Below are 15,000 nucleotides of genomic sequence, written 5' to 3'. Positions count from 1 at the left end.
AACAATCCAAAACTGACTCAGTCAGCAGGATTCAAAAACTTGCGTTGCATCTGTTCTTGTTACACAATAATTCATTAAACTTGAATGACAAATAAAATCTTAGCATTAAGTCCACTCACTGGATATTTCATCACATGGCTTTCATCTGCACATGGAGTTTGCATACATGATATAATGGAATTTTTGGTCCCATGACAACAGGTGGTCGTACCGTATATGTGGGTGGAGATTGTAATCCCTGTCTCGGACATTTACAGTAAGTGGACCTTGTGTTAAGAATTTTTTTTTTTTTTTTTGTGAAAGGTCAGTATGTTTCAGAATGTAACCTCAAGCTCAACTATTCATAAAATAATTTTAGTAGTTAGTTTAGTTTAGGAGGATTTCAACAATATTATCAGAAAAAAATTGTTGTTGAAAAAGCCTTGTTTTTTCAGCTTGAATATTAGAAGCAAACACCAATGACAGGCCAGGGAATGGTGCATTTGTTCAATCCAGAGCAGGAAGTGTCCGTGTGGATATATCCGTCAAGGAGAGTACTGCTTTTCAACTTAAACACCCTCCTAAAATGACATGTCCCTCAAGTTAATTCCAGCATGGCCACACCAGATGTAAAGACTATGTTGTGCAGGGATACGACAATACCTTGCGTCTAATTTGGCTGATACAACCTACTGCAAACTAAGTGTCATTGACCACAGGCAAGCTGCTATAGTCCCCAAAGGAACGTTTTACAGATCTAGCAGAGATTGTTAAATCTGTTGCAGATGTATGTAATCGAATGATGTCTAGCACATATTTCCTCATGTGTGCTTATTATAGCAAGACCATTAACATCTGATTCATATGCATTTTCATGAACTGTATAATTATGACAAGTAGACCATTTATGTTATCTCAAGATGACAAGAAAATAAAGCTTGTTAACTGGAGATCTGTATCATCCACTTCTTGTCTCCACTACACAGGGACATCTGAAAATTACTGCCAACAAAATGACTCTCATAAACCAGACAAAATCTCACATGAGCATTTACATTTAGAAAACAGCATAACACCACCACTTATAGCCAGAGAGCTCTATATAAGTGCTGCAGACTATTAAGGTAGGTTTTCAACAGAAATAGCTGCTCTCTTTAAGAAGTGTTGGCCCATGCTGCACAGTGACGATCCCTTATATTTTGGAATTCAGCCCTGCTTTTCTAAAGCTATGAGTTTTATTAAGTTTGATTTAACACTACAATAAGTTTGTTCGTTTTTATTTACATATGGAGAATATAGCAATTATCTTAAATTATTTTCAGCACAAGAAAGTCGCCAAGCTCATCCCGACTGTATTATATGAATCTGTAAGTGTGTGATACTCAACAGCAAGTTTGCACACAATGATATATTTTATTTAAAGATATCTTTATAATATGTTATTGCGCTGTGGGGCTCTTATATATTTCCAGTGGTAAAGTGGTAAAGGAAGAATTTGGATCCTTTATATTTTTATAATTCAGGAATACTGAAAATTAATGAATTAAAAATACGTGATTCCAAGTCCTTCAATCGTATATAAAAGTGTATATAAGTATTATCAGCAAATTTTCTTCAAGTATCAAAAGTAGAAGCAGTCATTATGCAGCAGAATGGCCCTATCAGTGTTAAATAATGACATTATTTGGTTAATATTACAGTTGCATCATTAACAAGCAAACACTTTGATGTTGTGGAGCTGATCTAGGTGGAGCTAATTTTAACAACGTTGGTATCTTAATTCATAACACTGCATTGTAATGTATAAACTCATATGTTTTGTAGGCCTATTTAAAATCACGATGTGCAGTAGTAAAAAAATTTACAATATTGCCTTTGAAATGTAGTGGAATAGAAGTATAAAGTAGCACAAAATGGAAATACTCAAGTTAAGTTTGACTACCTCAAAAGTATACTCAAGTAGGCTCCAGCGCTTCAGTAAATGTACTTAGTTACATTCCACCTGTGTATTTGGTGTGCCTCCTATAGTATCCTAACATGATATTTCCAAAGGGATTTACTGACCTGTTCCCGGCCTGTCTGGCACCAGCTCCACCGGTCCTATTTGGCGCATCATGTAGGCTGTCTTCACCTCATGACAGCTGCCTGCATCGGCTGATTTACAGCCAGACTCCGGTAGAAAAACAAAATAAAACAAAATCACCCAAAGCAAGTCCACGTTTTGTAAGGCTGCACGGAACATCGCATGTCAGTCAGGAGATATAGAGTCTGGTTGGTTGATAGGAATTCCTAAAAGTCCCACGGTGCAGTGTGACTGAAAACTTCATCTGCAGCCAGTAAGTCTGTCTGGAGCCCACTGTCAGACTCAGCGCCCTCCTCTCCCTCTGACTCTCACTCACTTTAGCTCAATTAGCCTACTTTACTGACATGACATTGAAAACGTGTGTCTAGGCCTAAGCCTACAGCAACTATGTTATCAATAACTTATCATAGTTAAGAAAATGACAACACAATAAGAGCATAACTGCCATAACAATTATAAGAAATAAAGACAATGTACTGCCAATTGCCAAAGTTATGTGGTCATAAGCCATCTGTTTATTTATTTTTACTGACGTTACCTCTCTCACACACACACATACTAGTCTACAACAGCTGTTTCTGCAGATAAGGTCCATTACACTTGACTGAGAGCTGTGAGTGAAGTGGAATCAGAGGAAAATACTGTTTAATAGTGGAACATGAGCGCCACTCGCTGGCTTTTTTGGTTCATAGCAGTCATGTGTTTAACAGCTCCTGAAGTTGAATACAATAATCACAATATTCATAATATAGGCTAACGTTAAGTTAGCTACATAGTTATATGGACTTCAACAATTATTGTGTGGTGTTACATATGTTACCACTAACTAATTATATTATTTAGGATGAGTATTGTTGAATTAACCAACAATACTCTATAGTTAGCTTCATTATTACTTGCTACAACTTGTTAGCGGTTAGCTGAGGCAGAAAATTAGCGCCAGTGCTATTAGTATCAGTAACGTTAGCTTACCCGTTATTGATAAAAGGCACATGTCAGTTAATTGGGTTCGAGGACACGTCCATTGCAGGTGTAATAAGCTACTGTGATTGTCTGCTATCAAAATGTATAAAAGTATCGACATGGTACGCTCAAACACAATCAAACGGTTTAACGGGACCACATAGCTTATTTTTTTCAAAGTGGTGACGTTATATATAGATGAAAAAAAAAAAACATGCCCCGTGTGAGGCTCGAACTCACGACCTTCAGATTATGAGACTGACGCGCTGCCTACTGCGCCAACGAGGCCCCAAAAACTATAGCATATGGAAAACATATTTAATTTTTAAGTATAACGAGTATATGCACTTACCATTTAAAAGTAGTTCACCTGAGCTTTCAGGTCCCTGTCCCGAAACAGAGCGGACCGCGTCATACTCTGAAAGCCACGCCCACCGCGATCATATGAGAGCCAATCGCTTTTCCCATCACGACCAAAAATTCTACCAAGATTTGATCAGATGCCGCCACATGATGCTGCCCCACTAGCAAGAATTGTGAAAACCACTCTTCGTTGCACTTTTCACCATCATAATTGGTAGAACTAGCTAGCCTATTCTATTGTCTCGACGTTTTATTATTATCCATCCATCCATCTTCTTCCGCTTATCCGGTAGCGGGTCGCGGGGGTAGCAGCTCCAGCAGGGGACCCCAAACTTCCCTTCCCGAGCCACATTAACCAGCTCCGACTGGGGGATACCGAGGCGTTCCCAGGCCAGGTTGGAGATATAATCCCTCCACCTAGTCCTGGGTCTTCCCCGAGGCCTCCTCCCAGCTGGACGTGCCTGGAACACCTCCCTAGGGAGGCGCCCAGGGGGCATCCTTACCAGATGCCCGAACCACCTCAACTGGCTCCTTTCGACTTTTTTACTTTTATTATTATAATAAGTTTAATTATTAAAAAGATGATGAACGTCAGTTACAGCAACGTTAAGTCTCAATTATCCATGCATAACCAGGTAACGTTAATGTAAGCTGATATACTTTATTTTAGGCTGCTAAATCAAAAGGAAAATCAAAACAAAATATCCCTTGTTAAAGTAGGCTACTTGTTATTTACTTTTGTGTGCCAATCAATAATATATTTTTTGTTGTCTTTAATACAATTCTGTTAGGGACTGTTTGTTTTTTATTTAAGGGGCTACCGGAGGAGTTTTGGGATCTTTAGTCAAAATAGACTTGACCCTCCATTCGCCAGCAATACATTTTTCTATGATCCTCCAAAATGAATGGGAAAAGAGGCATGACCCTCCCCAACAATTTATTGATGCCTTCTTTCTACAATCATGACATACATGACTTACCTCTGCTTTCTCATCTTACAAACATTTCACTAGATGTACTCATATAAGTCAAAAATGAACTGCAGTTTTATTTGACAGTCAGTGTGTTCAATGAGTTTACAACACCTCAGCGGTTCTTCAGAGCTCATTATAAAACTGTAAACACTGATAACGGAAAACGCTTCTTGAGTGACAGATGTGTAGGCCTACCTGTGTTTGGAAAATTAAATCTGGTCAGGATAAACAATATGCATGTAATTCTCTTGTGTTTTAAAGTCTGGATATTAAAATAAAATCATTTTATTTCATCATATAGGCCTACTGCTGTAATCTGGTAGTCGTGGCATCATGATCAGGGTTCCAAATTAGCACCATCTACCAGCCAAATGCTGGTAAAATATGCAAGTGGCTGGTAGATTTGCTACACTCACCAGCCAAAAAAATTGAGTGGCTGGTGAAATTTGAACATTGAATAGCCATTCGGCTGGTGGACGAAAAAGTTAATTTTGAACCCTGATCATGATGCCGGCGCGGATCCCGCCATGGCAGCTGCCTTTAGGTGCTCTGGGTAGGTCTGTGTTAGTTTTGTGAAACCGGTGTATGCAAACGCGGGGTGCTGTCCACCCAATGCGGATAATGGGTAGGCCTACATAGGGGCATGATACATGATACGAGTTTTTGTGCTTCCAGCTAGCGGTCCGCGGTGCGATTTTTGTTGGGTCAGACTCAACTGCTAGCATGGGGGGCCGAGACTGAGAGCTACATGGAAAAAATATGCACCAAACAAGCCATTTTCAAATTTTGCTGTTTTCATGAATACAAACGTTGGATGGACCCCCCCAAATTTATTTTCCCCACGGGCCCTGAATGCATCGTGATATTTGCTGCGGTCCCTTTAACTCCAATCTCCCGCGTTCCAAGTTAAGCGGAAATAGAAAGCCTTCTTTTCTCTATTTAAGCGCGCCAACAAAAGACTGTCACAGGAGGTACCTGTTCTTCGTTCACTGGATACCACATCGCCCGTTTGTCTCTCTCCACCGTCGTCCTGAAAAAATGCCAGAGGAAACGTCCATTGCGTCGAGCTCTGGGAGGTAAGATTCGCTTGTAATTGTTCACGGTGTAACGTAACGTTACGCTGGAAAAAAAAAAAACACACACACACAGCTAGCTTACATTTAGCTAGATAACGCGGCTAACATTGACGACCTTGCATGGTTAGTGACGCTACTGGTTGCATGACATCTAGGGGTTTTATACTCGCAGTCAATGACAGTGACTATGAAACTAAAGGGTTGTTTAACTGTGGCTGCAAGCGCTACTAACAAACTATCAATCCACCCGGCTGGTAACGTTATGCTAGTTGGCTACCAACCATACGGTGCTAACAACAATGAAGCGCAAATAACATGTCCACACGCAGCGTAAACCTTTAATTTAAGAGTAAAAGTAAGGTGTGTTGAGTGGATGTACTTCAGAATCAGTTCAGGTAACGTAAGTTTGTATTGGCATTGACTGAAAGTTTAAACTCTGTTGCCTCTTGCAGTGTGGAGGAGAAGGCGTGCTCCTCAGCAGCAGCAGCAGCTAACGTTACTGCAGACAGGTGAGTAACGTTATCCATGCAGAAAACTCCACTGCATCTGTTAACATTATTCAACATTCACTTCATATACACGTGTTTTTTTTTTTTTGTTTTTTTTTCCCCTGCAGCTCTGACGTCGCGGAGGAGGCAAAGAAGCTGATTGGCACAGGGAACAGGCATTTAGTGATGGGAGATGTTGTTTCTGCTGTCAGCGTCTTCCAGGACGCCTGCAGCATGCTGTGAGTGTGACGCTATAGTGAAGCGCTGTTAATACTATGTTAAACAAAGTTACATCACTGAATTTTGTATCAATCTGTATTAGTCACTGCTGTTTTTGTTTTTTTGAGGATTTACCCGTTTAATTGGAAAGTGAAAGTTTGTTTACAACTTGTATTGAGTCTGAAATGCATAAATGCCGTAGTTTAAATTCCTCAGCTATTCCAGTAGTTTGGTTTTTGATTATAAAACTGTAGGCTGTACCTGGATCACCACCCCTCCCAACAACTTGCTCCACATAACAAGTTTGTCTTATCTGCCAGGGCTGCTAAGTACGGGGACACTGCAGAAGAGTGTGGCGAGGCCTTCTTCCTGTGTGGGAAGTCCCTGCTGGAGCTTGCCAGGTTGGTTAACGTCACCTTTTTGAAAACTTATGTTATACTGTATATTAGGTGATGTTACTATAAAGTTGATACAGAGATCATAATGTTGCATCACTATGATCATTTGTTTTGCTATTTGTATGATGCAAGCCCAGAATGCAGTGTTGTCCTCGCATTGACTGTAGAAAAGTGCTGACTGGACAACTGTTGAATAGTGTTCAGATTTGGACTTCAACTTATTTTCTTTTTTTTTTTTTGTTAGGATGGAGAACAGTGTCCTTGGTAATGCCCTGGAGGGAGTCCCAGAAGAATCTGAGGAAGAAGAGCAGCCTAACAGCTCAAATATTGAGAGTGCCAACAATCTTGATGGTCAGTATATCTATCTTGAAGAGTTGCCAGATTAAGGAATTGATTCAGAAGTAATTGTAGATTCTTAGTGTAGTCTTTGTGTAATAATGGCAAGTTTTTAGTTCTCTACAAGGCATAATTAATGGTTCTAGTTTGGTAGGGCAAGTCAGTTTTATGTGTATATTGCAAGCTTGTCCAGAGGGTTTTCAGGTGTATTTTCTTGCATGCATTTCCTTAAATCCCAGTTCTAGTAAAACATTGACTTTGCTTTTCAGCACATACTTAAGTTAAACATGTACAGTTGTTTGGGTCAGGTAAGGAGCCCAAAAACAGACATTTCCTTATGTTCCTCTCAATGAGTTGTGAGCTTCCTGGCAAGTGTTTGTGTGACGGGCCAGCTTTATGACATTTGTCATAGATGAACTGGTTCTGGTGTTTTTACTATCTGATGTGAACTTCTGTTTTCAAATGCCACTCTGGTGCAGACGAAACTAGAGATGAGCTACGAAAGCAGGTGTATGATGCAATGGCTGAGAAGGAGAAGACTGAGCTAGTTGACCTCAAGCTGGAGTCTGAGGATGGAAAGGGCAACACTGGGGTGAAAAATGAAAATGGTGTGGTCAAGTCCCCGGGCAAACACCTGAATGGATCCGAGGAACCCTCAAGTCCCCCTGTGAGTGGGAAAGAAAAGGGTCCAGACCAGAAAGCTAAAGTGAATGGAGTTGAGAGAAGCCCAGATTCTTGTGTAAATGGTGCGGAGGAAAGTCCTGTGTCTTCTGGAAAAGAAGCCGCGATGGAGAAGGTTAAGGAACTAAAAGAGCAGACTGGCGAAAAGACAGGAGGAAATGACGAGAAATCCAAGCCGGAGGCAGAACAGGACAATGAGGAACCAGAGGGTAGTAGGTTCTTTGGATACAGAACACGGTTTGCGTGGAAGGGTGGCACACAATCTTGGTGTTGATTAAACGGCCACATTACGAGGTGTAAAAGGTGAAGGGGGGAAACTCACTGGAGCAAGTGTTTATTGCACTTTAGGGTAAACGTTTGTCAATTTCAACACTTCAGTTTCAGTCGCAGCATAGAAAAATGATTATCTAGCTCTCTGTAATTAACCTCCTGTTTTAACAGATGATGATGACGATGATGATGACGATGATGATGATGATGAGGATGGAGAGAAAAATGGGCAGGACAAGGTGAGTTCCCATACATAGAAGTCTCTTTGACGTGTGAATATTTAGGTTTTTGATGTGCCTTCCTCCCCTTTACAGGAAGAGGATGAAGTTGGCAATCTGCAGTTGGCGTGGGAGATGCTGGAGGTAGCTAAAGTCATCTACAAAAAGTAAGGGCAATGTGGCAAGATGAAGCCAATGGCTCAAAGTCAAGTTAATCTGCATTTTAAGTGACTGGAGAGATTCATACACAATAAGTTCAATCAGGTCACTTCATACATATTCAGACTTTGTTATGACGGACATGCTTGAGGATGTGAGACTGTGCCCTAAAATGATTGTCTTATTCATCACAGAAAGGAAGGCAAAGATGACCAGCTGATGGCAGCCCAGGCATATCTGAAACTTGGAGAAGTCAGTGCTGAATCAGGTAGGTTTCATTCAGCATATCTGGGATGGTCCCTTTCACCTGGTGGCCCACTTGTGCCCTCCTTTCAAAATCCATGTTCTGAATTAAACGCCTACTTCTGCCATGGCTTCTTGTGGAATCTAAGTTTGGCCCCACACAAGGTTTCTGTTCACCCCTCTAATAGTTAGTAATTTTAGGGCCTTAAATGTTTATCCGTTTCTTTTTTTCTTTAAATGGTGTAAGTAGGATGCAAGGTTTGGATGTAGGGCCTGAAAATGATTACATGCAGTTTGAAATCTCAACAGATCAGTGACACATCAACATGAGTGTTGCTAATGTCGATCAGTTATCGTTGAACATATTTAAATGTTGCTTTCATTCCCCCACTAGAGTGGCTATTGGTACCACTGCAGAACAAGCTAAATATGAAGCCATTGTCCAAAATCTGCCTCTCATGCTCCCCTCCCCAGGTAACTATCCCCAGGCGCTAGAAGACTTCCAGGAGTGTCTTGCCCTGCAGCTGAAGCACTTGCCTCCCCACAGTCGCCTGTTGGCTGAGACCCACTACCATGTCGCCACCACACTGTGCTACATGGATCAGTACAGCCAGGCCATCCAGCACTACAACAGCTCCATAAAAGTCATCGAGGCCCGTCTCGGTAAGACTGAGTTTTCTTTCTTTGGAGACCAGCATTTTTTAAGAGCTGTTGCACTTACCCCTTTTGTCTTAAGGTGCTCACATTATGCACTTTTCACTCACTCAAAAAATGCTGCGCCTGTCTCAAAAGTTGTAACTCAATTATGGCAGCTGAGGGTCTGCACTGATCCGGTTATCACATTTTTGTTATACTAATCAGTCATTGTCTGTGTAGCCATGTTGCAGGAGGTGATAGCCGCAGCAGATGTGGCTGCAGAAGAGAAGAATGAGATGGAAGAGCTGAAGCAGCTTCTGCCTGACATCAGGGAAAAGGTTGAGGATGCCAAGGAAAGCCAGAGAACAGCCAGCGCTGCCTCCCAGGCCATCCAGCAGACACTAGTGAGTACAGAGTGACAAGTGTATACTGTGTTAGGGGGTGAAACCCATCCAGAGTTGGAGCTATTCTCTTTAAACAAGAGTACTTTTTTGTACGTCTTGGCTTGGTGTTTAAGTTTCCTGTGTAAAAATCCACGTGGAGGTTATTAGAATGCAGTATAGATGTACCAAAGCTATCAAAACTGCTTCAGCTCCTGGGTAACTGACTAACCTCTTGCAGGGCGGAGCCTCAACCTCATCAGCATTCCTATGTGAAAATGGCGGCCCTTCATCTTCAGCATTTGCAGCAGTCAGCCAGGTAAGGACACTGCATTAGTGCATCTTGAAGCTTTTTAAATGCCCAGCTTATTGTGTAACATGACTGACTGCCCAACAAAACATCTCTAAGCAAACAAACCAAACTCTGCTTCAGATCCCAGTTAAATCGTCTGACAGTGCCTCGTCTTCCAAAGCCGTCTCGAACATCTCCCACCTCGTCAGGAAAAAGGTGAGGCCCACTTGGCTCCTGGCCAGCAATTATTGGTTTTTCATCTTGACTGCTGCCAATTTCACACCAGTGATGGCTCAGAAGCCCAAGTGTCTTTGCAGTCTATTCTGCCCACTGAAACGCAACCATTTTAATTCAAGGATAGAAACCTTGACAGTGGACTCCATACTGGTGGTATATCCTCTGTAACTGGCCATGTACCGCTCACTTAATGCTGCAAGGTCCATCTGCTTGCCTGCTTTGGTTGTAGGATGTCATGGCTTGTTTTTTTTTTTTTTTTGCAAATGTCGCCCTATCTTGTGTGTTTTGTCTAACTTGTGTTGGTTACCTTACTGTAGCATGTGTGTAGGTGTTTGAGTTGTGATACTGCTTAATGCTGTGAATAAGGCTTTTTTTTTTCTTTTGGATATTCGTTTTGTGTGCATGATGTACTAAATGTGTGATCTTGACATCCACATTTGGGTTTAGTTACCCTCTTCTGAATGTAAACTTTATTTTTTTTTTTAATTGTTTGCATTGAACGGTCATGCACAGGAGCGTTCAGTCTTCTCTTCCCCGCCCCCCCTCCCTGACCGGTTTTATGTTTCTACACAGAGGAAACCAGAGGAGGAGAGCCCAGTAAAGGACACTGATGCTAAACAATCGAAACAGGAAGCCACAGTTAATGGCAGCGCAGACTCTAGTGCCAGCAATGGAGTCCAGGAGGGAAAATCACAGGAGGCGAGTGATAGGTTCATGTCTTATGAAGTAATAAGTTTCCAGGACAGCACTCACAAAATGTGCTTTAACGATGCTACCCTGCTTAGATGGAAGGATAGCCCAACATGCAGTAGTAACTACTTGCATATGGTTTTCTGGTGGTTCAAGTCCTTTCTTAATTTGGTTTCCGGTATTCAATTAATGTAGGTCATCTGAAAAAAGCTGACATGTTGCGGTTTGCATTTATGGAGGGAAATGTACCTCAAAGCCTATCAAAACTACAAATGCCTCCAAAGAAGTTCGGAGTCCTGTGCCATTTGATGCTTAACGCATACAGGTTGTTAAAGATGATGAAACTGATGTGTGGGATACACTTTGTGTCTGGGACCTTTTTTGGCTGGTCTGGTCACAAGACATAAAGGTGATCAGACACTTTTTTTTTTTTTTTTTTCTTCCACGTCTCCAAAGTGATTAGTGAAGTGGCTTTTATATGTATAGTTGCAAAACGAAATACTGGTCAATCACAGAGCACTTGTAACTAGATGCAGCATTGGCTGTTACTGTGGTTGAATTGTAGACGGGCTTCAAATGTCCTTTTTTTCATTACTTGGAAAACAAATCTTTCTCTGTGTAAATGCTGTCTTTTGGTAGTTTGTTGAAACCACTTTGAAGTGTTTAAAACTGCAGGTGGTGTTTGCTCTTTACAAGACAAACCAGCAATCTGCAACATTTTCTCTTGATGATGGGCAGGCAGAGTGCTAAATCCTTGTTTGGCTAAGTGTTTTTTTTTTTTTTTTTTTTTTTTGTTTCCTGTAGCCTGCTAACCAGTCGGCCTCTGTCGAGTCTTCATCATGACCGTCCTCGTCTTTTTCCTGATCTTCGAAACCAGCACACCATGCCTGTCCAGCCCCTTTCCACCAAACACTTGTTTCTGTAAATAAGATCCATTTTCATAGATTTGTCTGTTCAGTTTTGTATACTTGTAGTAAAAGAATAAAAAAATAAAAAAAAAATGCAGATGTAAATTTGTATCATGAACTTTGACTTTCTGGGAACTTGAAATGAGACCCATTGTGATGAGACAAACCTAGATGCTGACTGCAGTTTTTCCCGTTTAGAAGAAATGAAACGGGCACAGAGTTTTGCACACACAGTTTTTGCTACTTACAACTTATCGCATAAGACAAAATGGTCAGGATGGGGGTTTGCATAATTTTTTACAAATTGTATACAAATTAAGTTTGGGCTGTTGGTTGAGCAAGACATTTAAAAACTAGGCTTTTGGAACTCTCGAATCCTGACATTTTTATAGACTTTTTTTTTTTTTTTTTTTTTTAAACCAACTTGAGGCACTTAAGTCAAAATGTACAGTTTTAACAGAACACTGGACATTGTTAAAATTATCCTTGTGCTCTTTTCCAACAATGTGCAGCTACAGTCAACACCTGTATGCAAGGGTGTAACTTTGGGTTCAACATTGTTGGGGGGGGGGGGGTTAAGATCTCCTTCACATCAAACACTTTCTGCATCTATTTATGGTGCAAATGTCTTATGTAAAGGAAATTATTTATTTGGGTGGTTGTGACCTCCCCATCCCCCCCTGTAAATTACACCTATGTCCGTATGGCATAACTAAGCTTCTACTGTTGACCCTCTGCATATTTCAACTGCAACAAGGAAAGTAATTGTATTTAGAAGATGAGGGGAGTAAGGAACCCGCATTTGAACTCCCACAACAGTTCATATGTTGCATCCTGATTGTAGAGATGTTTTCTGCATAACATTTCTGTCCTTTTCAACTCTGACTGGCATCTGTGGGTGGAGGGTCTTGGTGGTCAGTGAGCGACAAAAGAGAGGAGAGTTCATCCAGTCCTGTGGGCTGTGGAGCTGAAACTGGCAGAGCTGCATTTCCGTGGACTCTGGCAGGATGTGCGGACACCTGTATTGAGACAAGGTATACCAACAGCACCACATTCAAGCATGTATAAAGTCCACACAAATGGATTACGGTTAGAACAGGGAATATTATTTATGCTTACAGCTGATAACAACCATTGCAATAGTTACTCAAATTAGATTTTGATTAAGGCCATGTTTAACATCCTACCACAGCTGGGTATTTATAGTGACTGGTGCTTGTCGGGTCAGGCTTTGCCAGAGTCTGAACATCTCCATCTCGTCCGTTGACCAACCGTACACACAGCTCCAAGTGGCCCACCTTAGGTTTACAGAAACATGCAGTCAGGTGAGTAATTTACTGCCTTGCTTCACTCTCAAAATGGTGCATCAGCCTGAAACCCCCATTTAAGCTTCTGCCTGAGTAGAACATCTGATTTATGTAGCAAGTACTGCCTACAGATGTTATCCCAAAAATAACTCTTGGTGTCTTTATACCTGGTGTACTGAGTTGAGCTGGGCAAGGCTTAAGGAGGGTCTGATAGGCAGACTGCGCACTGGTACCCTCCAGTGGCCACTAAGGAGCTGTTGGTGAAGGGAAAATATTAAGCACGTTATATTGACCATACACCAGAGGATCCGCTAATGTGTCAGAGACATGGTTAAACTGTGCAAAAATAGCAGATTGTGATTTTAGATTTACATGATAATCTCTGATGGATTAATGATAAGCTGCCAGATGGTGCATTCAATTTATGAATTACCTCTGTAGGCGCAGAATACATTTTATTTTGAAATGTAAAGTTACTTAGTCTCACAGCCTTTATACACCACTGTTTTTGAATTAACAACATATCAACTGAGCTGCATCATCCTAAAAATTGGAGGCCAGGCCTGACTCTCTGTCATCTCCCTTTTTACTGTAAAACTGTACACTTTTCTACCTGGTTGTATTGGTCAAAGAGTTCCATTCGTGTCCATCCGCAGGATGCCAGTTTGAAGACCTCCTGGCCGTCAACATCCAGATATCGTGCTGCCTGCACCTCCACCACTAGAGAGAGGGAGGTTGATGGCTGGATCCTACAGAGGGAAAGGTTCATGTACATTTTTAGATATATTTTTTTGTGATAATGAGGGTGTCCTGATTCCCTCTTCTCAGGAAATGAAACGTCACTTCTTCATTCAATTGAATTCAATTTTATCTATAGTGTCAAATCACAACAGAAGTTATCTCAGGACACTACAGATAGAGTGGCTCTAGACCCCACACTATAATTCACAGAGACCCAACTATTCCCCCCCAAGAGCAAGTACTTGAATGTTTCTACCCCTTGAAATAATAGTGTACTGATTTCATTCTATGAGCCAGGTTGTCTCTATGCTTGAGCAACAGGAGGCATGCATGAGAGTTTGGGTAGTGTTTTGTCATTTTTGGTTACCAGCGTGGGAAAGCTATAATGAAGAAAACTGATTTTTTTTAATTTATTTTTTTACCTTTTCCATATCATTTACCAATTCCAGTTTTTAAGTCTTTTCCTCAGACTTTTTGAGTCACATCTCTGCTGTATATAATAATAAACAGCTCTTCTTCTCTAGGCGTTGCTCCTACCTAGGTACAGGCTGTCTGGCCGACAGGAGGGCGTAGTTTCCAGGGGTGTGGGCATAAGGCAGGGACGGTCCCGGCAGGCACTGCACTGGGGGAAGCGGAGTTGGTGGTCCCACCTCCTCCCCCTCTGAGTAGAGAGCTGCCACCAGGCGCAGTGCCCTCTGGGAGACATCAACTCCCAGCACCAGGTCGTAAAAAACCACGAAACCAGCTCTGCAACACCAGAGGACTCAATTTAATTCAAGAAAAGGTAAGTGGGATGAAACATTGACAGATCAGTAGATGATTCAGTGTGATTTAAACACACTTTATTATTACTTAAATGTGACTATGGGCTATTTGAGAGGATTTGAATATACGAGTAACTGCATGATGAGAGCTCATTGTGTATAGATAAATTAAAATTTGATATTGAATAGAACTGACGCAGGGTCGTAGGGAGCTGGACCCAATGAGTCCTGGAACATGCATCTTCCCAGTGGAGAGGAGAAGGATCTGGCCTGGAGCTGAGGGACACAGAGGTACAGCATCTGAATCTATGTCACAGACAACACTGTCAAATTACTTGGAGCGAAAAAAAACAGAGTTGCCCTTGTGTTCTGTGTTATTTTGGAGTCATGTAATTGTTTTTGACTGCTACTGTGTTGATGTACCAGTGAAAGAGGTGCATGAATGCGAGTCTTGGGTTGGAGGGGAGGTGGAGAAGGCTGTCTCCTGGGCCTGGGAGCTTCTTTGCTTCTCTCCATCTCTGCCTGTAAACTGGCTAACTGCAGAAGGTTCTCCTTCTGAATCTGCTCAAGCTCAGTCCTCACTGCTGCTGGAGAG

At 41.6% G+C, this 15,000-nt stretch overlaps 3 protein-coding genes and 1 non-coding gene across 8 annotated transcripts in view; 1 reads left to right on the top strand and 3 right to left on the bottom strand.

Moving 5' to 3' along the window:
- Window positions 1–2,396, bottom strand: part of LOC116039123 (glypican-5-like) — a 47,551-nt gene extending 45,155 nt beyond the window's left edge. For both annotated transcript variants that reach the window (XM_031283912.2, XM_031283913.2), the window contains exon 1: window positions 2,044–2,396. In XM_031283912.2, coding sequence (XP_031139772.1) covers window positions 2,044–2,221 — 178 coding nt within the window. In that variant the 5' untranslated portion in view covers window positions 2,222–2,396. The remainder of the gene's footprint in view (window positions 1–2,043) is intronic.
- An 844-nt stretch (window positions 2,397–3,240) lies between these two features.
- trnam-cau lies at window positions 3,241–3,313 on the bottom strand. The gene has a single exon. It is a non-coding gene; the product is annotated as a tRNA-Met (tRNA).
- Window positions 3,314–5,219: 1,906 nt separating this feature from the next.
- On the top strand, window positions 5,220–11,702 carry LOC116039124 (nuclear autoantigenic sperm protein (histone-binding)). 3 transcript variants are annotated; one of them, XM_031283914.2, is made up of 15 exons: window positions 5,220–5,438; window positions 5,891–5,947; window positions 6,055–6,165; window positions 6,466–6,546; window positions 6,788–6,894; window positions 7,359–7,769; window positions 8,002–8,069; window positions 8,145–8,215; window positions 8,402–8,475; window positions 8,925–9,113; window positions 9,327–9,490; window positions 9,708–9,785; window positions 9,900–9,974; window positions 10,569–10,694; window positions 11,490–11,702. In XM_031283914.2, exons 1-15 carry the CDS (start codon window positions 5,401–5,403, stop codon window positions 11,526–11,528), a joined length of 1,689 nt encoding a protein of 562 aa, XP_031139774.1. In that variant the 5' UTR covers window positions 5,220–5,400; the 3' UTR covers window positions 11,529–11,702. The 3 variants fall into 3 exon arrangements, with proteins under 3 accessions (XP_031139774.1, XP_031139778.1, XP_031139776.1); XM_031283918.2 differs by lacking the exon at window positions 7,359–7,769; XM_031283916.2 differs by lacking the exon at window positions 10,569–10,694.
- Window positions 11,703–12,292: 590 nt separating this feature from the next.
- Window positions 12,293–15,000, bottom strand: part of ccdc17 (coiled-coil domain containing 17) — a 10,134-nt gene continuing 7,426 nt past the window's right edge. Inside the window, exons 9-15 of one of the 2 annotated variants that reach the window (XM_031283909.2) lie at window positions 14,829–14,992; window positions 14,602–14,681; window positions 14,179–14,388; window positions 13,514–13,649; window positions 13,068–13,154; window positions 12,781–12,891; window positions 12,293–12,612 (exon numbers count right to left, since the gene is read on the bottom strand). In XM_031283909.2, coding sequence (XP_031139769.1) covers window positions 12,469–12,612; window positions 12,781–12,891; window positions 13,068–13,154; window positions 13,514–13,649; window positions 14,179–14,388; window positions 14,602–14,681; window positions 14,829–14,992 — 932 coding nt within the window. In that variant the 3' untranslated portion in view covers window positions 12,293–12,468. The remainder of the gene's footprint in view (window positions 12,613–12,780; window positions 12,892–13,067; window positions 13,155–13,513; window positions 13,650–14,178; window positions 14,389–14,601; window positions 14,682–14,828; window positions 14,993–15,000) is intronic. The other variant, XM_031283911.2, reaches the window with a different exon arrangement.

The sequence above is a fragment of the Sander lucioperca genome, chromosome 11 (assembly GCF_008315115.2).
Source record: "Sander lucioperca isolate FBNREF2018 chromosome 11, SLUC_FBN_1.2, whole genome shotgun sequence".
Classification (NCBI taxonomy): domain Eukaryota; kingdom Metazoa; phylum Chordata; class Actinopteri; order Perciformes; family Percidae; genus Sander; species Sander lucioperca.
This window is presented reverse-complemented; position numbering and strand designations above follow the sequence as displayed.